Source organism: Podarcis melisellensis, assembly GCF_964234715.1.
Source record: "Podarcis melisellensis genome assembly, chromosome: 7".
Lineage (NCBI taxonomy): Eukaryota > Metazoa > Chordata > Lepidosauria > Squamata > Lacertidae > Podarcis > Podarcis melisellensis.
The window spans coordinates 38,252,074-38,279,031 of NC_138539.1; the positions used below are offsets into that span (position 1 = coordinate 38,252,074).

General features: G+C 39.8%; 2 protein-coding genes across 4 annotated transcripts in view; both read right to left on the reverse strand.

Annotated features, from left to right (window-relative positions):
* Positions 1 to 26,958, reverse strand: part of RP1 (RP1 axonemal microtubule associated) — a 176,553-nt gene that overhangs the window by 141,099 nt on the left and 8,496 nt on the right. For all 3 annotated transcript variants that reach the window (XM_081917503.1, XM_081917501.1, XM_081917502.1), the window contains 2 exons: positions 16,932 to 17,588; positions 14,106 to 14,277 (listed from right to left, as the gene is read on the reverse strand). In XM_081917503.1, the coding sequence (XP_081773629.1) occupies positions 14,106 to 14,277; positions 16,932 to 17,576 (817 nt within the window). In that variant the 5' untranslated portion in view covers positions 17,577 to 17,588. The remainder of the gene's footprint in view (positions 1 to 14,105; positions 14,278 to 16,931; positions 17,589 to 26,958) is intronic.
* Positions 5,683 to 11,241, reverse strand: LOC309373369 (oxygen-regulated protein 1-like; the record flags this gene model as incomplete). Its single annotated transcript, XM_081917504.1, has 1 exon — positions 5,683 to 11,241. One exon carries the CDS (start codon positions 11,239 to 11,241, stop codon positions 5,737 to 5,739), a length of 5,505 nt encoding a protein of 1,834 aa, XP_081773630.1. The 3' UTR covers positions 5,683 to 5,736.

Here is a 26,958-nt window from a genome sequence, read left to right on the forward strand (position 1 = left end):
AATACCCATTTTCCACACTCTGGTTTCAACTAGGCAGTAGCAGATGTTGGTGTAGGGCAGAGGTGCTTACCGGACCTCCTAGTCGCTGCTGTTCCCTAGCAGGAAGGGCAACAGGGGATGCAGCAGCTTGGATGGCACAGAGCAGATGCACCGGCAGGAGTGCCACATTAGCTCCTCTGGTGTGTTTGCTCCATGACACCCTTGTCAATGCCTTACCCCCTCCCAGTAAGCTTCACTGACTCACCTAGGAGGTCAGGTCAGGTAAGAGGTCTACTCCACTACACTGTTCACTACTGCAATAGGGCTTCAATGATACACATTCACACAAACACGCTCATGCTTCCATGAACCTCAGACAGTCTTTCTTCCTCATGCCTTATAGTTTCTTTTCTTCGCCAAGGTCAATTTTGATTGCCTTTCAGATCCTGATTCCAAAGAAAGTTGATAAGAACATGAGAAGAGGCCTGTCGGATCAGGAGAATGGCCCATCTAGTCTGGTCTCCTGTTCTCACAATGGCCAAACAGATGCCTATTGGGAAGCTCACATGCTGGACCAGAGAGCAACAGCACTGTGATTCCCAGCAAGTGTTATTCAGAAACATACTGCCTCCAACAGTGCAGGCTGAGCATAGCCATTATGGCTCATAGCCATTGTCCCAATTCCAGCACAGATTGCTTTGTCACACAGATTTACAATTATTGCAGCCAGATTCAGAGGCTGTCTTCCATCACATTCAGTTTTAGCACAGATTTTCTACAGTGATTTTCTCCTTACGGGAATTATCCATGAAATGAACAGGAACACTCAACGGGCAGCCATTTAGTTTTTCTCATTCTGTCCCTGTACTTGTGCCTTGATAATGACTTATAATGTTAATAATATAGCACCAATAAGACCTGTACAGCTTTGCTTTTATTAAATCATTCTCTTCACTAGTTGTAATTGAATATTATGCTCATTTGTTTAATCCAATTTAGCAATATCCATGAGATTAAAAGAAGAAACTGGTTTTAAGAATCAGCAGTTAAAAGATAAATGACAATGGGTTCTTTGGGGCAATAGCACCTGTGAAAAGGAACTGAACATCAGTGCATAATGGCCTGCAATTCTGTCAAGCAGAAATCATTCTCTGCATTATCAAATGAAACGATGTAATGCTTTCAATATTTAGTCACTACCCATTAACCACTTGCTGCAATATTTATATTTAGAAACTTCTGTAACACAAATACTATATGTATAATAGAAGTACCACATTGGTTATCACACCTAAGGAGTTCAAATAGTTTGTGCCCTAATAATAAAGTCTTCAGATTTTTCAAACAAGTTTTTCATCTGAAAATTTCAAGACATTAATGGCAACCTTTAGGCAATCTCATTAGTTAATGCATGTGTTCATGATGGAGTAAAAGAAGAGTAGGAAACATTTTTCTACCCAGGGGCCATTTCCCCTCCTGAGTGACTTTCCAGGACCACATGCCAATAGTGGACAAATCCAGAGGCAAAAAGTGTGTGTAGCACATGACTTACCTTTGTGCCGTAGGCTACATTCCATCTATAAAAAACAGAGTGGTTGGGCTGTACTGCTTAAATGACCTCCTTCCAGTTCCAACCATTGAAGTGCAGTCCAGCCAGCTACCATCTTGCCTTTCTCTACATTCCAGCTATTCACATTCCATCAGGGGTCTTACAGCCTTCATGACTATATTTTGTGTATAAAATTATCATGGTGGAATTTGTTTGTTTGCTTGACTTATATACCACCCTTCATCTTAAGATCATCTTAAGAAAACAATTCCTTCTGTTTGTTTTAGCACTACCTAAGTTACTTATTACAAAATGCACTGAAGTGTTAATAAATGATTACACAGTCATGGACTATTTTGCATTATGGACTTTTCTTATTGGTTCTTATTGGTTCAGCATTCTTAAATTGATCTAATACAAGCAGCATAGTCTGGTTGATGTTGGACAGAATTCAATGTTATATGAGTGGACCTCTGCTTGTGCAACAGGAGTTAGCTTTCCATTATTCAACACATACACCCCAGTCTTTTTCAGAGGATCCCCCCAACCCTAAAGAGCAGGTTTTGAGGGAGTGCAAGGTAAAGCAGTAGAGAAGTAGAGACATCACCTTGCCAACAAAGGTTCGTATAGTTAAAGCTATGGTTTTCCCAGTAGTGATGTATGGAAGTGAGAGCTGGACCATAAAGAAGGCTGATCGCCGAAGAATTGATGCTTTTGAATTATGGTGCTGGAGGAGACTCTTGAGAGTCCCATGGACTGCAAGAAGATCAAACCTCTCCATACTGAAGGAAATCAACCCTGAGTGCTCACTGGAAGGACAGATTGTGAAGCTGAGGCTCCAGTACTTTGGCCACCTCATGAGAAGAGAAGACTCCCTGGAGAAGACCCTGATGTTGGGAAAGATGGAGGGCACAAGGAGAAGGGGACGGCAGAGGACGAGATGGTTGGATAGTGTTTTCGAGGTTACCAGCATGAGTTTGACCAAACTGCGGGAGGCAGTGGAGGACAGAGGTGCCTGGCGTTCTCTGGTCCATGGGGTCACGAAGAGTCGGACACGACTAAACGACTAAACAACAACAACAACAAAAGGTAAAGCAGGGGCATGAAAAGAAATTGAGGTCCTGTTGTGTGACTGAAAAACCATTCCATTTGTGCATTGGCAGCAACATTTACAGGCCATTGGGTTGAACATTCAGCTTCAAATACATGCTCAATCATGGACCCTCTGGTTGGTCTCTGGATGAATCACATTCCCTCAGAGTCGGTTTTCTATCCATAAACTGGAACTGTTATTGTGAAAGCCTGATTCAGGGATTGTGAGGATAGATTAAATAAATGCTGTATTGTGTTACAATAATTATTCCTTTAAAAATTGGTTTCAAAAATTAGTGCAACATATATGTAATATCTCCAAGACTGGTGTTGTCATCCATGATGCTTTCATTAATTATACAAGGTACAGATTGGGGTCAGGCTGTTCAGCAATATTCCATTTTTCTCCAATAACAAAGGGCTGTTCTTTTAGCTTACTTTATTGTTCATAATACAGATTCATTATCATAGAAACACAAATACAAGGGTAATGATAGCTATTGCTTTGAAACAATGTATAACAGCCAAGTATCTGTAGAAAAAACACATAGTCTTCAGTGTGGGCTTCCTCAAGGTTTGATTTTGTACCCCGTGCTGTTTAACATCTACATGAAAGCACTGAGTGGGGTCATCAGGAGTTTTGGAGTATATTGTCAGCTACACTATATGCTGATGACACACAGCTCTACCTTTACATCTACAGGCATGGCAGTGGATGTGCTAGAGCATTGTCCTGCCTCAGAAATGGACCAAATGAGAGCCAATAAAGTGAAACTCCATCCAGATAACACTGAGACACTGTTAGTGGGTAGTTCCCTAGATCAGATGGATGAAAAGTTGCATACTCTTGATGGAGCTACAACTCCCCCTGAAGGAATGGGTACACAGCTTGAGAGTACTTCTGCACCCACTGCTGTTGGATGAGGTTCAGGAGGCCTTGGTGGCATGGAGTGCCTGGTTAGGGATAGCATAACTTCTGTCATCTGGGCTCTGTTAACCTCTAGGTTAGATTGCTGCAATACATTATACATGAGGCTGCATCTGAAGACAGTTCAGAAAATTCAGCTGGTGCAGAATTCAGTAGCCACATTACACCAATCCAGACCCAATTCAGAGTGCTGGTTTTTACCTATAAAGCCTTAAATGGCTCAGGAGCTAATAATAATAATAATAATAATAATAATAATAATAATAATAATGTTATCATTTATACCCCGCCCATCTGGCTGGGTTTCCTCAGCCACTCTGGGCAGCTCCCAATCAAATATTAAAAACACAATACAACATTAAACATTAAAAACTTCCCTAAACCACAGTACCTCAAAGACTGCCTCTTCCATAAGAACCGACCTAGACCCTGAAATCATCATCTGAGGCTCTTTGTGTGCTTCCTCCGCAAGAGGTCTGGAGGATGGCAACATGAAAATGGCCCTTTCATGCAGTGGCTCCCAGTTTGTGGAATGCTCTCCCAAGGGAGACTCACCTGGTGCCTTTGTTACATATCTTTAGATGTCAGACATAAACATTCCTTTTCTCCAAGACATTTGGCTAATTAAATAATCTATGACCTTTTAAAGGGACGTGGGTGGCGCTGTGGGTTAAACCACAGAGCCTAGGACTTGCCCATCAGAAGGTTGGTGGTTTGAATCCCCGCGACGGGGTGAGCTCCCGTTGCTCAGTCCCTGCTCCTGCCAACCTAGCAGTTCGAAAGCACATCAAAGTGCAAGTAGATAAATACGTACCGCTCCGGTGGGAAGGTAAACGGCATTTCCGTGCACTGCTCTGGTTCGCCAGAAGTGGCTTAGTCATGCTGGCCAAATGACCCGGAAGCTGTACGCCGGCTCCCTCGGCCAATAAAGCGAGATGAGCGCCGCAACCCCAGAGTTGGTCACGATTGGACCTAATGGTCAGGGGACCCTTTACCTTTACCTTTATGGCCTTTTAAATTGTGGGGAGGTATTGTTTTTGTTTGTTGCTATGTTACATCTTTTGTGTTTTTATATAGTAAACCATCCTGTGTTCCACAGTTGAAGTGTGGTATAGAAAATTAATAATAATAATAATAATAATAATAATAATAATAATAATAATAATAGCTGCCTTTGGACTTTCAGAAATATGAACCAAGTTTTATTACACTAGCTACATTTAGCTATTGCAATGTTAGACTAGTAGTTTCTATCACGATTATCTCCAGTAGAAATGCAACAGAAGTGGTAATGTATATGATGTTTTCGTTTTTTGACCATTCTAGAGTGGTCTCCGTAATTGAAGGCTAACTAGTGTCTGATTTTATATTCATTAAGACAGAGGGCAAACTTGGTTAAAAAAAAACCCCAACAAAACTAGAGATTGGCCTGGTTACATACATAAATGAGATTAGTTAGCCCTTCTTAGAAACATGCCTTTGTGTATTTTCTAAGTTTCTCAGTGTATAGAACATAAAAGTTCACCAACATCATACATAAGAATATTGCCTATAATTGCAATACTTACTGTTGCCCATTTCAATATACATTCAATATACATTATTGTTTTTACAGTTTGTTAGAAAAAGTATCTTTAACACCTGTTTTGCAAAACTAAAATGTTCTGTATACGGATCTCCAAAGTATTTCACTGTACAAATTATAATTATAAACTATGATAAGAATAATTATGAAGATTTAGAAATGTAAACTTAACAGTTTTTTCAGATAAGTTAATTACACTTGCAGTTTAGAAAAAAATAAGAATAAATAAAATGATCACAAATGGCCTCTCTAATAAAATAAACTTAATATCAGTCCTACTCCCTGTCCATGCTAGCATAATGGGCTGCATTTCTAATGTTCAATAATATGGGTCATGAGTTTAATCTACCATCACAAAAAAAAATATGAACTAATATTTCCATAGTTTCTCATGCACAAAATTTTTATAATGTTATTTTGCGTTTGTTAAGGAAAATATGTAACAAGAGTGAGAAAAACAAACAAGAACAAAAAAACCTTTTCACAGAAGAATTATCAATAAGAAATTAAGAATATGTATTCCTCAAACCAGGGCATAAATTCACTGTCTTTATCATTTGTGGTTTTGTTTTGTTTTAATATATAGGCAGTGCTATATAAATCTTAATAACTTTTTTCGGAGTCTGAATACTCATTGTCACTTTCATCTTCTTTTACATAAGATGAAGTTTCTTCTTTGATACTGAGGGCATTTTCGCCTTCCAAGTTTACAGTTAATTTCAAGCCAGTACTATTTAAGAGTGCCTCATGATGGTGAAAATTTTCATGTTTGCACCTTTCTGTTACATCTGCTAATGAAGAAGCAGGTTTCTCTGCAACCATTTTGTTTCCCTTATCTTTTGAGTTCTGCAGTACAGATAAATTATTATTCTGCTCCACTGTTATCTCACTGAATGCATCACTACTGGCATTATTTTCATGACTGTTGATCTCCTGTGTGCCTACATCAATATTTTCTGTGACATATAATTTCTTTAAACCTTGATTTTCTTTCAGTGCTGCTGACACTAGTAAACTGAAAGTACTGCCATTCATGAAATCTAAAGTATTGTCAGCATAGAGTCTGTTAAAAATATTATTTGCAATGTTATTAATGCTGCTGTTCTTCAGGTCTGTGTGATATTTGTAAAGTCCAGTTATATTTTTGCCTTGCCATACGAAATATGGAGTATTTGTCAACAAATGTGACCCCACTTGGTTCTCAACATCAGAGGCTTTTTGGTAAGCACATCCTCTGATCTCCTCATTAGTTGGCTTTATGATGGCTGTCAATATTGGACAATGTTGTCCACAGATAGCATGGAGTTTATCCAGCGAGTCTTGATCTTCACGGCTATTCCTGCTTGAATGAGTGTTGCTTATTGGTTGGGTTTGAATTGGCTCATCATTTGAAGACTGTTCTGCAGGATGCACTTTATTGTCTGGTAATCTAAATTCTACAGAAGTAAGAGCTTGGGAATTACTTTTCACTTCTGTATAAAATTGTGTGGAACTGTTACATGTTGCCTCAAAAAGCACGGAGCTACTACACTGGTTATTTCTGCTTTGTATACTTAAAGTATCAGGAAATGGATCCGAATCACTGTTATGAGGCATGTTGAAGTAGTTGCATCCATTGTCATATGGCTTAGCCATGTCTTCAAGTTCAGAAGATGATATTTCTTTGAGTGGCGGCCTGAGATTCAGATTCCCAAAATGTGAATACGGAATTTCATCACTATGATTGTCAAATGCCGTGTCGGCCGATGTTGTCTCTGCATTGCCATACATTCCAGAGTTCTCAGGTGGTGACCTCCTTATTAAATGGTTCTCCTTAAGAAGCCATTTTCCTTTATCAATCAGTACTCCTTCATCTTCAGCAATGTGTTCCCTAGATTGGCAGTGCTGGGTTGTGCATTCCACTGAACAGTCATCATTATAATATGCTTCTTCCCCATTAAGACTAAACTGTGGTGCTGGCAAGGTAGCATTTTCTTTTTCCCACATATCATTGTTTGTGTTTAAATCTTCTGGGATTTTAGGTGATGCAAATTCATCCAGCCAAGTATGATTCTTTTGACACAAGAAAGGAGCTCCCTCCATTACATCATGACAGGGTTCTTCTACAGCATTTCCTTGTAGCGTTTGAGTCAAATAAGGAGGATCAAGCTTAGAAGGGGACTTAAAGGAAGCTTCGGCTTTACCATAAAGTCTCTCAATAGTTCTTTTCACATACCCTTTGTTGTACTCTTTTTCATATATTGCTTCATCTACACTTTCATTCGTCAAGTCACTGGAATGCCTAACATTGTAATCACTTTCATCAGTTTCTGGTCGATAATCTGACAAGTCAGAAGTGGCAGGACTTTTCAGGCATTTTTTGAATTCCAAAGAAGAATTTGAGTAGGATCCACCCTCAAGTTCCTTTACTATCAGTTTTACTCGGGACACCTGTTCCTCTTCTCCTGGAATTTGCTTAGATTCATAACAAAAAGATAATGGTGATGGTGTAGACAATCGTTCTGAAGTCTCCTCACAAGTACCATCTTCCTCCATGTCTTCCCGTACAGAATTTTCTACAATGTCACCATTTGTGGTATTATCAGCAATGGAAGTAAGACACTCACTTGAATTTTCCTTTAACAACACAGAGTTGGTCCAGTTTAAATCTTCTGTGCCCTTTACTTCCTTATCATCTAACTCTGAAGTTTCTAGATCAAACATGTGGTCTTTATCATTAGAGGTCATGCTGTGAGTGCTTGACTTAGGTTCTTGTGATATCTCTGATTCTTCATTATTAAATGATGTATCTGTGGTTTTTTCCTGTGTGCCTTGGAATGAGCTATGTTCATTTTCTGTAGGCAGATCCTCATTTGAAGCCAAGCCACAGCTATTCAAGTCAGCATTAATGCAGTTCAAATTTTGCATTTCATCATGAACATCCAAATCATTTAGATCTGAATTCTCTACTGGAGTACTGCAGTTCTCCTCCCCCTCCTCCCCACTAGACCTCTCCAATTCTCCTGCTAACACTTCTGCACCAATAACTTCCTCAGAACTCAACCTATTCTTAAAAGTTAAATTCTTGTTTATTTTTCCTTCTTCTTCAAAGACTGGTATATGTTTAATTTCAGCTTGAGAAAAAATTTCTTTGTGGTATGTTGGTTCCTGTTTCTCTATTTGCATTCCGGAGAATATTAAATGGTTTGCTGTGCAGTCCTGAAGATTGGAAACAGCAGTCTTCAGGTCTTCAGCTTCCTCTTTAATTGCAACTTGTTTCAAATACTGCAGGAGTGTAAATACTTCTGAACAGCTACAGGTAGTTTGTACCATGTCATCTTTATTTATATTGGACAAAGTTTCCTTGAGGTTAAGTAAAAGGAGCCAAGCGAGGAGGAGATTGGAAGAAGATCCAAGAAGGGAGGAAGAAGAAATGTCTGTAATGCATCCAACTTGGTTCTTTTCAGCACTGAGCACTGTTGATTTCAGCTGGTGCAGCAACAGACCACTGACACAATCCTTCTGCATATCAGGTCCTAGAATGTTACTGGTGCCATTGGCATTAACCTGGGCAGCAATTTCAGAAATGTACCTTTGATCACTGGTTTCTAACAGAACCTTCTTTTTGTCATTTTCATGTATAATATTACACATGGATAGTTTATTATTGCTCTGGATATCTGACTGTAATAAATACTTGGCTTCTTCTATTAAACTTGCCTCAGCATCTGTCAAACAGCCAATGTGTCCTTCGTACAATTTTTTAACTGATTCTTCAACAGTTCCTAGTTCACTGAGATGATTTAATGTACCATTGGGTAGTTTACTTTCACTAATATTTTTATTCCCTGATAGGCACACATTCTTTTCTACTAACTGACTTTCTTTATCTGAAAAAGACTTGACAGACAACTGATGCATTGTTCTGTTATTTGAATTTATGGGAGGTAAATGCATTTCAGGCATTGCAGCATTTGGGAATATGTTCTGCAACCAGTTTTGGACATAGCTTTCAAGAGAAAGTTCTGCAATCTCATTTGTCAAGGCTGCATTCCTCAAAGAATCCAATGTTCTAGTCTTATCCAACACAGGGACTTTACCAACTGAAACACTTTCAGGTATTTTATTCTTTTTTACTTTTTTATGTTTCAATGATGATTTGTGTGATTTGGCAGAAGTTACCCTCTTTTCTTTTTCAGCCTTAGGACCACTTCCTGTATCAGTTAATGGCTTCCATGAAACTATGCAACCTGGTGTTTGTTCTGTTACATTAGCTGTGTCACATGTACCTTCTTTAATCTGTTCAATTTCATTTTTAGGGTGATCTTTAGCCATTAACACTTCTTCTGCTTTCAGGTGAGGTTTTTTGTCTGATTTGGTTTTTAACTTAGGCAACTGTCTATTTAGATTTTGCTTCAGGTTAGATTCTAATTCATTTTTCTGGGATTTCTTAGAAACTTGACTATATAAATCTTCTTTAGGACCTAAGCCTTTATTAGAACCTTCTAAGTTGGCAACAGGCACTCTTTTATGAACTGTGATTTGAGGAGAAGAATGTGGTGCACTTTCTCTTGTGATATGCATCTCACAAGTCTTCACATCATTTTCAGGGGTTGCTTCGGCTGATATATCATGCAAGTTCTGTGGAAAAGCTGTGCCTTGTTCCACAATATCAGAGGAAGGTTTTCTCTTTTTCTTCTTTTTCTTCTTGCTCTTCTTTTTACTACTGGAAGATGCAGCTTGGCTTCCATCAGAGAGATGAGTTGCTGAGTTCTTGACAGTGATAGAAGAAGATTCTGTTATCGGGGGAGATCTTTGAGCACACTTGCATACTGTTTCACTGCTCCCAGGAGGTGAGTCATGTATGGAAGTTTGAGAAGAATGCAATCCCTTGCACTGGTTGCATAGCACCTCCTCACTTCTTGACTGAGATAATTCGGGGTGGCCGTTGAAGATGCCTACTTCCCCTCCAGTTTGATCACTTTGATTAAGCAAAGGCAGTCCAGTTGCATGGGATTTCTGTAGAGAAGTTTGAGCATGACTGATGCTAGAATCATAACCAGATGTTAAATTGTTATCTAAGCCTTCCTCTGCAACTGATTTCTCCAAAACTTTCTGTAATAAGCCATCCTCACAAGGCAAGGCATTGGACTTTTTAATTGTGACCTTGTTTGGTGTTTCTTCCTCTGTCTGGCCATCCTGAGATTGATTGAGCATATGATTGCTGCAAATTTCACTTAGTTTTGGTGTGGTAACACTTGATGTTTTACTGCTAGAGTGAGTGACCAGGCAATATTCAGATTTGGTATCACCATTGTCCATTTCTTCACTGTAAGAATACTGCCCAACCATCTTTTTTTGGACTGCTGTGTCAGATACCACAGTTACACTTTCAACCAAGGATTTCTTTTGCTTGACTCTTCTAGGCCCAGGAGTAGGTGGTCTATAAAAAGGAGGTTTGATCTTATCATTCTTTGCCTGGCTTATATCTACGTTCACAGAAGAATTCTGCCATATGTCATAATTGCTAGCTTCCGTTCCACATGAAATATCTTGACTGATCACTTCTGTGTTGATGGGCTGCAGTGAGACATCATCTTCAGCCCTGTTGAAGTTTTCTGCATTTTTTCCACATGACTCATCTTCTGCAACAACTGCAGAGGTGCCAGCACGGCTAACTGTGGTCGTCCATTTTATAGTTTCCTCTTCTTTTATGTTGAATCGAACTCTCATCTCAACTGTCATGCTGCCATCTTGATTAAGATGAACAGACTTCTCAATGTCATCTTCAGGGGGCACCAAAGAGAAATCTTCCCCAGTATGTGAATGATTTTCTGCTAAGCTTGTGTCAATATTAGGTATGTAAGAAGACTCTGAGTTGTTATCATTACTGCAGCCTTTAGAAGAAGAAGCAGAAAACATCTGTGATCGGGAGCTTGAGTCTATCTGTACACTCACTTTCAAGTAATTTATTGAAAACACCCCAAATGATAAGATTAGATGGAAAGTGCAGAAGATAGTCATCAGAAATAACCATCCAGGGACAGAGGCAGCAGACAGGTAGGAAAGAGACAAGAGAAAACACAAAAAGAAGGTTGTTAGTACAAAAACATTCAGATAAAATAGCATTGGGAAGGGATTCAATTATATAAAACATTAGTAATAAATGGTCAGCCCAACTCGTTAAAAGGCTAAAACTTGAAACAATGAAAACCTGTATAGCTTAAATAGTAGAGAGAAATGAGATATCTGTCCAGACACATCAGCTACTATCACCTAGTTTTTTTTAAAAGAGCAGCAAAGAATAGACAAATATTTACTAGGTTTATGCATAGTCTTAAATATTAACAATGACAGATATTTTGGCCAGAAATAAACCAGGGATTTCAAATTCTAGCCTTTTAAGATTAAGCAGGTGTGCGGTGTGCAATTCTATGCATGATGGTGTGGAAGGAAGTTTCATGATGCCTAATCATGTTTTCTTCACAATGACGGCATTTACCATCATTTTTGAAAGTTCCAATTTATTTATTGAATTAAACATAATTTATACACTGCGTCATTGTAAATAGAATAGAAATTGCTTAACCACAGTCTAAACAGAGAGTTCATATGAACAAATAACAAGTGCTGCTAGGAATGTTTCCAACCATTCTTCAGACTTTGGCAAGGAGAGAGTTCATGAGTTTTGATACACTCACTCAGAACATCCCTCTGCATGCCCTTGTTTTCCTAACTATGTGCATCGCGGATGGTCAGTGGATTTTAGAGATTATAGTAAGAGATGGGAATGATTTTTTAAACAGTGTATTAGACTGTGCTTAAAGGGCATTAGGGAACCAGTACAGTTCCTAGAGTGCTGGTGTTAGAAGCACTACCACTACCAGGAAAACAACTACTGCATATAACAGTGTCTTCAACAATAACAGAATTTAGTCACTGATATCCTACTCAAAATTATAAGCACAAACAAATGCATTTGTTAGTCATTAACAGTGCAAGCCTAACAATGTTTACTTAGAAGTAAGTGCTATTGAATTCAGTTGGGTTTACTCCCAGGTAAGTGTGGTTAGGATTGCAGCCTAAGGCACTACAAGACTCTTCTCTGTTTTAATGATAGTCTTTAACAACCCTAATAGCATGTTTCATATATTTTTGCTTGTTTACTTATATTATTTTTTTGAAATATCTATTCTTGTATCCAAAAGAATCATTACATGGCTTAACATCAGTATGAACCAAAACAAGGCAATCATAGAACCAGAAGCAATAAAACAACAGAACAAGATAAAGGCAACAACTAGTTATGTGTTATTCTAAATGCCCTGAAAAATAGCAGGAACAACTTGCCATCTGAACTCCACTAGTGAGGGTGCTGGGTTTGTGTCTGTTTCTGTCTCTCTCTGAGGGGGAATTCCATACTCCAGGTGTCACCACTGAGAAGGTAGCCACCCTCACCACCTCAGAGAGCAGGAGAATAGGGTCTCTGAAGATGATCTAGTTGAATGAGTAAATTGCTCCTGAGACAAAGTTGATTCCTATTTTACGTCTGGGAGCCAGTGTGGTGTAGTGGTTAAGAGCGGTAGACTCGTAATCTGGTGAACCGGGTTCGCGTCTCCACTACTCCACATGCAGCTGCTGGGTGACCTTGGGCTAGTCACACTTCTCTGAAGTCTCTCAGCCACACTCACCTCACAGAGTGTTTGTTGTGGGGGAGGGAGGGAAAGGAGAATGTTAGCTGCTTTGAGACTCCTTCAAGTAGTGATAAAGCGGGATATCAAATCCAAACTCTTCTTCCTACTAAAATGCCGATATGCAATATGTGTTGATGCAATGGTTTTTTATTTATTTGTTTTTCATTACATTTTTGCTAACTTTTGTCTGTGGGTATCATACACCCTACTCAGGCATTCATGTGTAGCTTAAAATGAACAGGGCAGGGAACATGGGGGCAAAAAAAGTTCCCCACTCCTGGTTTAGATTCATGTCCTGAATCATGAGTTAGGCTATGTACACACGACATTTGAAAAGAGATGTAGATGGTCCTGGCAACTGCGGTGGGTGAGTCCAGACCAATTTCCAATTTCGTTGCACTTGTGCAATGTTGCACTTGTGTAATGACAATAAAGAATCTATCTATCTATCTATCTATCTACCTGCCCAATGTCACTGTGGGTAGACATATATTAAGGTTGCCATGACCTCTTTCTTTTTCTTTCACTTGGCACATGTGCAGAGAGGAAAAGGCATAGATAACCTCATCAAGGAGAGAATTTTCAAATAGGTATCAAGTAACCACACCTAACCTTTTGGAGAGCAGATTCTAGATTCAATCTAGATTGAAAGCAGCATGTTGAGGACAAGCATGAACAGTGCTTTTTTTCTGGGTGTGTGCAGTACCGGCATCTTTTTTTTTAATAGAAGAAAAGCACTGAGCATGAATGATTCCCAGTTGAGAAAAACTACATTTTTGTGCTGCAAACAGATTAGTGTGTACACAGTCTTACTTAGTTCTACTTTTCAAGACAAAGGGTGGCATTCATGCTACAACAACTGAAAATGAACATAATGTGAGTAAGCGTTGTAGCAAACTAAAGTGCACTCAGAGTAGACCCACTGAAGTGAACCTAAGTTAGCTATGTCCATTAATTTCAACGGGTGTGTTCTGACTTGAACACTGAAAATAACTGATTTATAACAGGTGAGTTAAAAGATGAATGAGCTGTTAATAGATAATGATGGTTTTAATATAGTCAAAACCTTCATATTTAGAGGAATAACAGAGACTGCTGGTGCTTAATATTCTCCCCTTCCCTCAGGCTCTTTCATTTTCCTCATTTGTGAGGATTTGGCTAGGGAGTCTGTAAATGGTTTAACTGGCCTTTTTTTATATACTGATATCTAGGCAGACCATTCCTTTTTGCCATTTCATTTTATAGAATAATAAAAGAGGGAGAAGGAAATTGGAACTGAGAATCATTAAAGACACTTACTTTTTCTACCCTCCGACTTGGCATTTGTTCTGGGGTATACACGACTGGAGACCCCAGGCAGTTTACTAGGTAGTGAATACCGACGAGGATCATAATTAGCTGCTTTGAAGGGCTCTCTTCCTGCAGCTACAACAGCTCCAGAGCAGAGTATTAGAGCTTGAAGGTTGGGGACCTGAAAGAGAAACAGCAGACAAGGTTTCTTATTGTGAAAAAGAAAATCATCATTCTGTGGTCCAGGATTTTGATTAAAAGCCATGCTTCTATGAGCACTTGACACCTTTAGAAAACCCAAAGGAGAGCTGCAACAAAATGAGGCATGGATGGAAAGTCCTGTTCAGCGTTCTAGTCATCCACCCATGCTAATCCTTCACATCTTCTCCTCTCTGTTTTTGTTTTTATCTGCCAATCTGTCCCAACTCCAAACAACATTCTGAGGTTACTTGAAGATGCTCGGTCCTCATTGGGCTGCTATTGGTGTGTGGCACATTTTGCCCCTTAAATTTCACCCCTTCCAAAAATTAATTTTCTACTTTTCAAACCTTGATGTTCCTGAGCATAATATTACCTCTCTTATTTCATCATTTTGGCAACATAGCTGTCACAACTCAGTACTTAAATTTGATATTTTTATATATTTGAGAAGGTAAAGAAATAGATGTAGCTATCAATATGTCTTCTGTGAAATTTTACAGTCTTAAATAATAACAAATGTCTGTCTTGTTCATGGCCACAACAGTTCCATATTACAATTTCTATTTGAGAAAGTGGTGTGAAATATTTCTTTTCTTTTCTTCAAAGCTTTACTACAAGACTGTAGATCTTGTAAAATTAAAGGTACTCCAGCCATCGACTGGGTTTATATCCTGAAAAACAGAAACATCTTGAAGTACTTCATTGGAGTAAATAGGAAAGTCTGTTGCAGGAACTCAAAGTGTGCAGTACTGGGATTCTCTGACCATGCCGTAGCTTCATAATTGCTTTCCCCTCAACCTTAGATTTCAAATGTGGGGACATCACTTTTCAAATTTTAAAACTCTGCATGGTAGCATATAAAAACGATGAGAGGCAAACTGACATGTTACACACTGATGCATGTTATGAAGCCTCAACTCTTTTCTTTAAATAAAAAAAAGCCATGGGAGGCTGTCGTTTTAAGTGAAGGAATGGTGGGGGGAGGAGATGTATAACCCTTTCTCTGCCAACGGATTTTCTGTTTCACATTCCCCACCTATCTTCTCAAGAACACGGCTTCCCAATGTTACTTTGTTACCCACACTTACATGCTACTGTGGCTTCCCTCTAATACTGGCTTTATCCCCAAGTAAGATGACCCTCCAACATTTCTTGACCCCACCCAGGTGGGTTAGAGAACCTGCTTTTGTGTTTTAATTCTGTTACCCCCCTCCAGAAAAAAGTGAAAATAAAAGGTTGTGCCGCTTCCTTCAGGGACCTTTAAGCTCTTGGCAGAAAGAGATAGAATAATGCCTCATGAGCAGCCTAAACATAATATAGGGCTTCAAGGGATTATGACATGGCTAGAGCGTGCAGCACGATTGAGGTCACTCTTGTGGGTGCCCTTAAAAGCTCCTTAGTAAGCAGGAGTGTTACATGCTAGAACAGGAAGCTACAGTTTAAGAGAAAATTAGGTCTTCGTGGATACCAGCACTTAAATTCCTCTCACTTCCATCTCCCTGCCATGCCAAGTTTTCCTTTAAGGGCAAGACAGTTATTGTGGCTCACAAGGGCACTGAAGCAACATACAACAGCCATTTGAATTTAAAGAGCAGCAGATGTTCTTGACCAGTGTAAGAAACATAAGAAACATTTTTGATAGCATGGTTTTGGTGAAAACAAAGCCGTATAACTGCAGTAGTACAGGAGCAGCTAACATCATACCCTGCATAAGCCCTAGACAGCACAGCCAATCATCAGAGGTGATGGAAGCTGTAGCCCAACAGCATCTGAAGGAGACCACATCCTCCTGCAGTAGAACCTAATGGTCTAATGACTTGTGATGCTAAGTGTGTCACTGGAAATCACTTTTTCTTATGCTAAATGTTATTATAGGACCAGTTTTAATTGACAACACAGTGCACAGGGATGGGAGTCTAATTCCTTGCCCACAAGCCACCATTAGGCTTAGGGGAAATGGTCCCATTCATGCTAATATGAGTCCTGCCCCCAGAGAATGGAGATGAATTGTCATTATTCCAAAGCGACAAGCGTTACATCTCCCCTCCCTGCACACTGCATTCCCAATTAAAAGTGGACTGCCTGTAATTAGGTTTTTTTAACCACAAAGTGTTTTGGAGCAATGCAATTGATGCCATATGTAGTATCTGTTTAGAAAGAAAAACGGAATCATGATCTAGCAAAAACTGGGGAAGTTGTGGGTTGGAATTTGTATATTTTGTTAAGGTAACTGCTTACCTCCCCCTGCCACATGATCTGGTCTCTGATCACTTGATCTCATAACTTAATAGCTGCACACTTATGGCTGACAATGGGAAGCAGTTACAGATAGGTAGCCGTGTTGGTCTGCCATAGTCAAAACAAAACAAAAATTTCCTTCCAGTATCACCTTAAAGACCAACTAAGTTAGTTCTTGGTATGAGCTTTCGTGTGCATGCACACTTCTTCAGATACACAGCTCTATTTAAGCAAGCATTTTGTTTGATATGATGTTTGATGTGAATGTTCTATGTATCACATCACCTCTGTAATGGCTCATTCATATCATCACTTAATGTTGCAGTTATGTGTAAACCAGCCCTAAGACCACCTGCCCAAAGATAAATATTTCAGAGTATCTTCTTATATTCTTACCTTTCTCCCATCTGTCATGTACAATTTCACAACAGGGTACTGCATTAGCTCACTGATGTGGTCCAGAAAGGCCTCAAAGCTTTGTGTGTTCTTCTTACCCAAGACAACAGTGCGCCGGATTCTTACATTGCCATTTTTGAAAACAAGCAGCTTCTTAGGGTTACTGAGTCTGGCGGTGCTTCCTTGCTGGAACACACCACCTTCGCCCTCTCTAGCTAACTGTACAGCTCTGCGGCGAGCACTGACTGGCCTGCTGATCTGCCATGGCAATGGCTTCCTACTGGCCTTCTCCAGGTTGATGGGCTTGACTTTCCTCTGTTGGGAACAGATGTATGACTTGCCATCTTCAAGGTCTTCCAAATTATTAACACTGTGTATCCCTCGTGGTGTAGTGATATTTCTCACCCCAAAAGGCAATGGAACTCTTTTCGACAAGTTGTCAAGCAAGGCATCAAATGATTTGAAAGAGCGGTTATTGACCACCATTTTTACCCCATTAAACTGAGGGTCGCCACTCTTGTAAAAGCAGATCCGTTTGGCCACAACGGGTTCGGTGACATTGAAAGGACGAACAGACAAAGACTGTTCACTCTCTGAAGTACGGGGCTGAATCATTGAGTAGTTGGTTGAAGGCGTTTCACTCATTCTGACAGCAATCTGGAAATGAGGAGGCAGAAGTAAATGCTCGCTTATGATCACAACAATAATGCAGTCCTCATTTCTATAAAGTCACAAAGGAGGTTTTAACAAAAGCAACCAGCAGTAAATCTTGCCAAAAATCAATGGCTTAAATAGGTCCAAGCTGTTATCTCTAAATTCCACAAAGACTGGTAGGATTAAGCTAACAAAGCTTTACTTGCAAATATGTGTAGAATTCTCCCATGTATTTTAACATATCTTATCATTTTGCTACAACAGAACATTTCACTTAGCAAGGGGTATTTTGTCACACCAGAATAGTAATTAGACTTTTCTGTTGTTGTTTTAATAGCAGTGGCAACATTTTCTATTTTTACATTCTAAATGCTTTCATATAAAGGATTTTTTGTTGTTGTTCCAAGGGTGACCCAACCAACTAGTCCAGGGCTAAATGTGTCCTTCCAGGCCTTTCTATCTGGCTGTTGGGACTCTGCCTAGGTCACACCCCTCATCAACCCTTTTCTGCATCCTCATCAAGTGCTTTTGCCAGGATGAAAGGTGTCCTTGAACTATGATAATGCCTCTTGCTTCCCTGGATGGAGAAATGTGAGGGTGGTCAGGTTGGAAGGCAAAGAATCCTCTGGCTTTTGCACAGCTGGAATATCATGTACTATATAAACATGGCATCCATTTGTCCAGCCACTTTTCCCCTATAGCCTCCCCGCAAACCGGCATGTGGTTTCTGGAATATTCCCCATGGGGAAATTTCAGACCTTGGCCTGAAAAATATTCCCCAGCTCTGAACTAGTCAGACATTGCACCCACACAACATGTTTAAAGTACATTCAACACACACTTAAAACACATGTCTTCCCCCAAGGATTCCAGGAAACTGTAGTTTACCCTTCACAGATCAACTGTTCCCAGCTACCATTCCCTAATTCTTTGGCGGAAGCCATGTGCTTTGAATGTGCCTTGAATATGCTTTAAATGTATGGCGTGGATATGACCAAAAACTGACAAAAGAAACTGGACACAATCTAGAAAAAAGAATTACAGTGTGAGTTTACATAGTTCCCTGTAATTTCAATAGGGTTTGTGCAGGAGAACTTACTGGTGGATTTTGCCTGTGATCCCAGGCATATTTGTTTTGTAGCACTGCAGTCCTACTGATTCTAGCAGGATTTCTCTTCAGTAAACACAATGGGCTAGACAACAGCACAAACATAAAGTCTCACTGTTAAACCACACAGTTTGGAGTAGTCACATTCAGCTTAAGATACTCTGGAGTCACGACTTTAAGATTAATTTATTACTTTTTCATTTACACCCCCACTTGACCCACTAGATTAAGACCATATTAAAAATCTGTAAGATAAGCTTTTAAAATAGAAAGTAAGATATAATAATACTTTATAGTCATGTGTAGTATTTTTCCTTAAATTACATCCTATGCTACATCTATGCTACATCTGTAGCACCTACAGCTTCCTCATAAGGTAAGCCACTAACTCGATCCTCAAATTGCAAAAACTGAGAATAAGAGAGAGAAGCTTGCATAAGATTGCCCAGTGAGTACAAGGCTTAACCAAGAGTTCAACCAGAAAGGATGAGGGAGAATTTACAGCTTATGTGTTTGAACCAGCTAATTAGAGTTACAAAAACAGATTGTAATCAATGACCTACTTCATGCTTAGATTGAATGTTTAAAAGGTACCAGGAAAAATATGAACTAGTAGAGGAAGAATGGGAAACCTAAGGCCCATCATATGTTCTAGTAATTTATATGTTGATTGGTCTGGAAATTCCTGTATATGAATAAATAAATAATAAAATAAGAAAGTTCAACTATTAAATTGAGAAAGTTGCCCTACTCCTTAGAGGCAAAACAACCCTAACCTTTTTCCTGGCTGTTCCTGAGTTGTTGCTGTCTCATAGCTAAGAGGGACCCAGTGCAGAGGCATTACTATTATCAATATCATTATCATTCTTTTCCTACTATTTCCCAAGATGTTGGAGAGATGTTATCATTGTCACCATAATTTCTTTTTTCCTAATTGTTCCCAAGTTGTTGTTTTTTTGAGGAACCCATTTCAGAGGCATCATTATTATCCATTACAGCGGTACCTTGGGTTAAGTACTTAATTAGTTCCAGAGGTCCGTTCTTAACCTGAAACTGTTCTTAACCTGAAGCACCACTTTAGCTAATGGGGCCTCCTGCTGCTGCCGTGCCGCCGGAGCATGATTTCTGATCTCTTCCTGAAGCAAAGTTCGTAACCCGAGATACTATTTCTGGGTTAGCAGAGTCTGTAACCTGAAGCGTATGTAACCTGAAGCATCTGTAACCCAAGGTACCACTGTAATATTTCCTTCTGCTTGGCCCACAGCAGGGATTGTTCCCAAGTTGTTTGGGGAGAGGGGAGCTCAGCACAAAGGTGGGAATGTTGTTATTACCATCTCCACATACATCCCTAATTTTGAGAAACTTGTAAATTACATTCAGCCTCAAATATCACAATAGTCTAGGCCAGTGTTGCTTAACAACTACTTTGGTGAGATATTTTTTCTATTTCTATTCTTCTCTATTCCATATAGTAAAAAGATAGTTAAAAAAATACTTGCCAGACAGTATTAAGTGTGTGGCAGACTGTAGTAATACAAAATTATTCCTGGATTTAGTTATATTTTATTTTCTAGCTCTAATCTACAGCAGCACACCAGCAATTTAACAAGCAAGACTTAACAGTGTCTGGAAAAAAATGAAGTTTTTCAAGCATATTTTGTTAACAAAACAACAACCATGAATGGTTTTTCCCATATTTGAAACAGTTTAAGTTCCCATCTCTTTTCTTTTTCTGCTCTTTAGGCGGCAGCCATTTTGTGCTAGTCCACACTCCTGATGGCAACTATTTTCTAACTGGAGCCTTTGGCACACTCTCAAAATTTTAAATGTTCTCTGGGACTAAAAAAAATTAACAATCACTGAATTATGATGTTGCTTCTGACTACATATCATAGTGGCGACACTTCCATTTCTACCCAAATCCATTATACGGTGACATGATTTTCTTTCATAATACTTGTTCACAATCATAATAATCAAGCATACCACTTGAAAAGAGTGCTTGAAATCAACAGCCTTTTCACATAAATAATATACAAAGAAATTGCTGAAACTTCAGCACATGGCATAAATTAATGTGTCATTACTATAAATAGTTGTCCTTCTTAACTTCAATTAATTATACTAGGATAACTGAGTTTATTGTGTGGCTGAGCCAAAATTTCTCAGCAAATAACTTTCTCTCATTTTTTTGAACTTATTGTTCGGAACTCTTCCTGTGTTGTTGGAGAATTCAGTCATCCTTTGGATTTATCAGTGAAATGATCTCTAATTTTGCCATCCAAATTTTTGGGGGAACAATTCTGGATCTAATTTTAATATTGTCTAATATTATTTTAATTTCAGTAGAGGAAACAATGACCTATACTCCTTTCATTCCTCTTCTCACAGTCCACCCCTTCCTTAATCCACCACCACCAACAGGGTTTCAATAAAGGTTAAGTTGGCTGAAATTTCTCAGAACATTTTCTGAGGAAAAGCTGTTGGATAATTTTACCTTGCCCCTCCCCGAATATATCTGGTGGCTTCCTCTGCCCCATTTTGCCACCCAGAGAGTTTTTTTGCAGTGGGGGTGGGGGATCGGATGCTATTTTACCTCAGCCCTAGTTTTTGTACTTACCCAGAATCATAACCTATATGAGATAAGGGAAAAAGAACAAGAAAGTTGTCTGAAGCAATCTGGACTTCCTTGCAAGTCAAAGTAGCTAGTATTTTACTCATGTAACCTTTTCACATTGTTTCCCTTTAGATCTTCTTCCATTCTGAAAGGAAACAAATGCAACTATTGCATGTTTCTTCTTGATAGTCGTTTTCCATGGGAGAACATCCCCAATCACTGAACCTTTGGAGTTGCGGGGGTGGGGAATCAAACTTTGATCATCCAAATCTTTGCATGACTGCAATAATGTTGCCGTCAGTATTCCCTTGTGTAGCAATTCCCTTTGGTTGTAAATCATTTCCAGGGGTGGAAATTCCAACTCTTAGATTGAGACGCCATGATTCAGCCTTCTTTATCACAAAGTCAAAGCTGTTCTTTCTCCTAATAGTCAACCCTTCCAATTATTATGTGTGATCAGCCAAATAAGAAGACGTTCTTCTTCTTTAAAGTGGCTTGAGATTATTGGTGATTTCTGGGGTCCCAGCGCTGCAGAGCATATAATTCTAGATTTTCTGGTCCTGTCGCTTTTGCCCTGTACAATCCGTATCCATCCCACAGTGGATTCCAGTTCATAGAGAGGTTGGATCAAGTAGAGCTGGCAATCAAGTGAGAGATTTCAATGCAGTATTTTTGCAGACACAGAAGGATGGCATTGTTTTGTGCCTATGGAATGAGGTGGCTCTTCTTATGGAAATGTATCTCCAGATGGCAAATGTTCTATCTAATTACTACCAAAGGTATAATAAGATTTGTAGCTTCTTCCCTTAATCCGGATTACAGCAAGCTTGCCTTGCTGACTGTAAAGCAGTGGCAATAACAATTCTCCTCAGCTGATAGTACATATCACAACAATTCTTAATTGGCTTTCCCCCTTTAAATGTGTTTATTATATATGCTTATGCTGAGCACTGATGGGAACACTATATACATTGCTTTAGGCTAGTTTTGCCACTCGTTTAAAATAAATAAATGCACAAGACTGATGTGATAATATACAACGCTCCCTTGGAACAAGTGTGCATTTTTTACACTGCAACCTGGTTTAACCAGCTTATTACAACAATAATTTAGTGCCCAAAGTACATGTCAGTTGGTATAGCTGCACACCGATCACAGCTCAGGCAATCGAGTTTTTGTTCTGTTCAGTTCAAAGTTCTTTCAGCTACTGAGTACTATTTCTTAAATTTAATATAAATCTCTCCACAGACCCTTTTAGCAATAAGTGCATGCCTTCTGGCTGAATTTTTAAATATTTGATAGGAAATGGCTCCTTTTTAAGAATCAAGCCTAACAAGTCAGTGCTACCTGCATATAATCTTTGAATACAATTCTTTGTTTCCTTTTTCCTCCTTCAGGGAAACATGGGCTTCCAACAATTCTACCACAAAGACATTGATCAGACCGAGACCTCCTGAGCTTGAGCAAGGTTGCTGTGCCACAGACCTTCTGATCATGCCCTGAGAATCAGTGGCTATTCAACATTATTGTTTTCTAACTTGCCTTTTTATTATTAATCTCATTACTCAGGCTGGTTGTAACATACATACATACATACATACATACATACATAAATGTGAATAACTGTTTTTATTTCAGTTTTCTAATAACAGTACAAAATACAACAATGCAATGCAGAGCAGTTGTATGAATCATAGTGATATCAATTTAAAATTTCATTGGTCCAATCATGTAGAGGAATAAAAATAAACTGCCTATTGAGATTTAAATAGAATAGGTCTAGGTTCATAAGATAATAAAGATGTACAATTTATCCCAGGAGATGCCTCCATAATGTTCCATATGTAGTATACAATCTATGCAGCTATGTTAGCCTAAATGTCTCTCTCTCTCTCTCTCTCTCTCTCTGTGTGTGTGTGTGTGTGTGTGTGTGTGTATGCACACACAGTGGTACCTCAGGTTACATACGCTTCAGGTTACAGACGCTTCAGGTTACAGACTCTGCTAACCCAGAAACAGTACCTCAGGTTAAGAACTTTGCTTCAGGATGAGAACAGAAATTGTGCTCTGGCGGCGCAGTGGCAAAAGGCCCCATTAGCTAAAGTGGTGCTTCAGGTTAAGAACGGACCTCCAGAAATTAAGGGTTCTTAGCCCGAGGTACCACTGTAATCTGATTTGTATGTACTGCTAATGATTGGATTTAGGCTGCTGTTTTATTATATTTTGTTTTTGTTTTTTATTGTGAGCTGTTTTGAAAAGGCCTTGGTTCTGAGTTGTAACATAAAATCACTTCCATATACAGGCCCACCACACCCGCCTTATGTGCGATCACCTTGTGCACAACCACATATAAGCTAGGCAATAAATAAAGGTAAAGTAAAGGGACCCCTGACAATTAGGTCCAGTCGTTACTGACTCTGGGGTTGCGGTGCTCATCTTGCTTTATTGGCCAAGGGAGCCAGCGTACAGCTTCCGGGTCATGTGGCCAGCACGACTAAACCACTTCTGGCAAACCAGAGCAGCGCACGGAAATGCCGTTTACCTTCCCACCAGAGTGCTACCTATTTATCCACTTGCATTTTGATGTGCTTTTGAACTGCTAGGTTGGCAGGAGCAAGGACTGAGCAACGGGAGCTCACCCCGTCGCGGGGATTCGAACCACCAACCTTCTGATCAGCAAGTCCTAGGCTCTGTGGTTTAACCCACAGCACCACCTAGGCAATAAATAAATAGCTTAATTCAAGCCCGGAAATGGCAGGAGAGAGGTGGGAAGTCATGAGGAGACGCTCCCCAGAGCCTAAAGTGGATTATCAGTGAGGGTGGAGGAAACTCCAAAGAGACCTGAGGTGCAGCAGGGCTTTGTTTAGGCTGCTCAGCCTCCCTGCTTAACAGCTGACTTGCGTGGTAGTACAGCAGAAGTTCCTGCTTTCCCACGCATCCTACAGCCAGCCCCAGAGCTTCAAAACCATATTTTTTGGTCTGAAGTGTGGAGAGGGGAAGAGAGAGAACTGGAGAACAGGGGGGAAATGGGTATTTGGAGGCATTTTAGAGGGTGCTCCCCACTTACATACATAAGTGGGGTGGGGGAGACACCTGTATAAAAACAACTAATGAAAGGATAAACATTTTGACACTGCTGTGGGTTGCAGGGAGAAGCTGACTGCCTCTCTCGGGCATCTCAAACACAAAAGAAGGGTTGATGTAAGCACTTCCCTGCTTTGTCATTGAAATTCCCCTTTCCCAAAGCTGTTTTTCTAATAAAAAAAATACATGTGTGCCCACATAACATGCACTTAGCCCCTCAATGTCATGAAAATTCAACTGAATGAGAGTTAAGTCCCTGACATCTATGGGATTTCAGGGTACGTCTGCTTTTCTGGATTCTGTTTCAGCCTCACACTGTCCTAGGCTAAATGGGAATGATTTCCTGAGTGCTCATTTTTGGCTGAATCATTCAAAGCAGGGGTGCAGCAAAATGGAAGTCCGTGGAGCTTTTGAACTAAATTTTTGTGATTTCACCAACCTGTGCCCTTTGAATGACACTCTTTGTTAAGATTTGCTAGAGAGGACAATGCTTAGCAGAATATTTTTATCATTCATGTGTGAGTCACTCTATTAAAATATTAAGTTGCTACAACAGTTAAATGAATATAGCTGGCCTTGTGACACAAGAAAAGTTGATAGCATGCCTGACAACTCCAAGTCCTTTCAACCTCTGAAACCCTGGGAGGTTTTTTTTTAATTGAACCATTCACTAAGGTATGGAACTAGGAAATCGTTATCCATTTGAAAAGGAAATTATCACATTAGAGATAGGGCCTGGGTTAAATTTCTCTGAATGTGCCCAGCCTACTTACATCCTTTCCACAAAGGTTTCGGGGGAGAGAGTGCTATTCTTAACATTTTTGGCTGATAAGATTGAGTTAGCGCAGCAGTTTGATCTACATGAACTTTTAATCATGCTAATCCCTTCAGGTTTATGAAATTCTCCAAAAGAAAAATGTAATAACCGGTAACACAAAGGTAAAGGGAGGGGGAGTGCTATATAGGAGAAGAACAAACACATGGTTGTTACACATACTGTACACCCCATCAGCTCTGCTGTGACAGGACGGCTCCATCAGGCCTCCTCCCCCTTCAACTGTCATCTGAGGGCAGCCATTCATCAGTTTTTTGGCTGGGCCCTACTGTTTGGTGGTGGACACTGTCCCCTTAACCTAAGGGAATGGGATATCCCATTAGAAGGCTCCAGGAGGAGGTGTTTCTATCCAGATGCTCTGTCATGAACAAATAATTAATGAAAAGATGTGTAAACCACAAGCAAATTAGGATCTATGCTCAATAAAGAGGTCATCTGGAGGAGCCCTTGGTTGGTTAGTTGGTTGGTTGGTTGGTTGGTTGGTTGGTTGGTTGGTTGGTTGGTTTTTGGTCCTGGGTCATAGAATCATACATATTAAGTAGTGGGTGGACATAGCAGACGACACAGAGATTTCTCCAAGTAGTTCTTTATAAGTAAGCTGGAACTGAACTGAACAGCTAACAGCTCAGCCGGCCTGCTTTTATAGGCAGCCAGCTGTCAACATTGTAACAACACCACCCAGGGTTTCCCGCCTAAATTAACTTATGTGGACCTGAATGAAAACTATATACACAATACCCCTGGTGGCCAGGGTGAGAACTTCAATACATAACAATACAATTGTTGAGCTGGAAGGGTTACCATGATTCATTTAGTCCAATCCGCTGCAATGAAAGAGTCACAGTTAAGGAATCTCTGACAAGATGGGCATCCAACCTCTATTAAAAAACCTCCAATGAAGGAGAATCAACTACCTTCCGAGGTACACCATTCCACTGTCAAACAGCTCTAATTGCCAGAAAGTTCTTCCTTATGTTTAGTTGGAATCTTCTTTCTTATAAGTTCAATCCATTGGGTCAGGTCCTAACCTCTGGAGCAGCACAAAGCAAGCTTGCTCAACCACCCATGTGACAGTCTTTACTCTTCAGTCATGACTATTGGCTTGTCCTATGGCACCTGGTTTACCTCAGACTGCTACCCATAGCCCAGGCCTCTCTATGTCACTCCCCTGCTCTTTCCCACAGAGACGTTCTTGCTAGATGGCTTAGTGGAGTGAGCCAGGGTGGGTAGTCCAGCTGGAACAGGAACAGGCTCTGGAATCTTCTTCACTTCTCTCCTCACCATCAACATTCATTACTGTATGTCACTTAAAGTCTTCATGAGAAAAGTGGAGTGGAAGAGTTCTAAATAAATACTCTTTGCTATGATAACTAAACAAAACCTCCATGTTCTGCATACTAGATGCTGACAACAAATTACAAAAATACAAAAATAATAATGATGTCATGCTTATTAGCTTCCAGAGACAACTGGTTGGACTGGTGAAAACAGATGTCTGGAACAGATACATCTTATGTCCCCTACTCACATTGATATTGATACCCTATTATAACTCCTGTTTGCTTTAAAGAGGCTGATGTGAAAGGAGCTGCCACACTGCAGTAATCTGGCCATGCAAACTATCTCTAAGCAATTAGATAGTCTTATTGGTTTAATGCTATTTTGAGCCCATGCCTGTATTCAATCTCACCTTTGAAAAACCAAACAGAACATATTGTTTGTGCAAGAC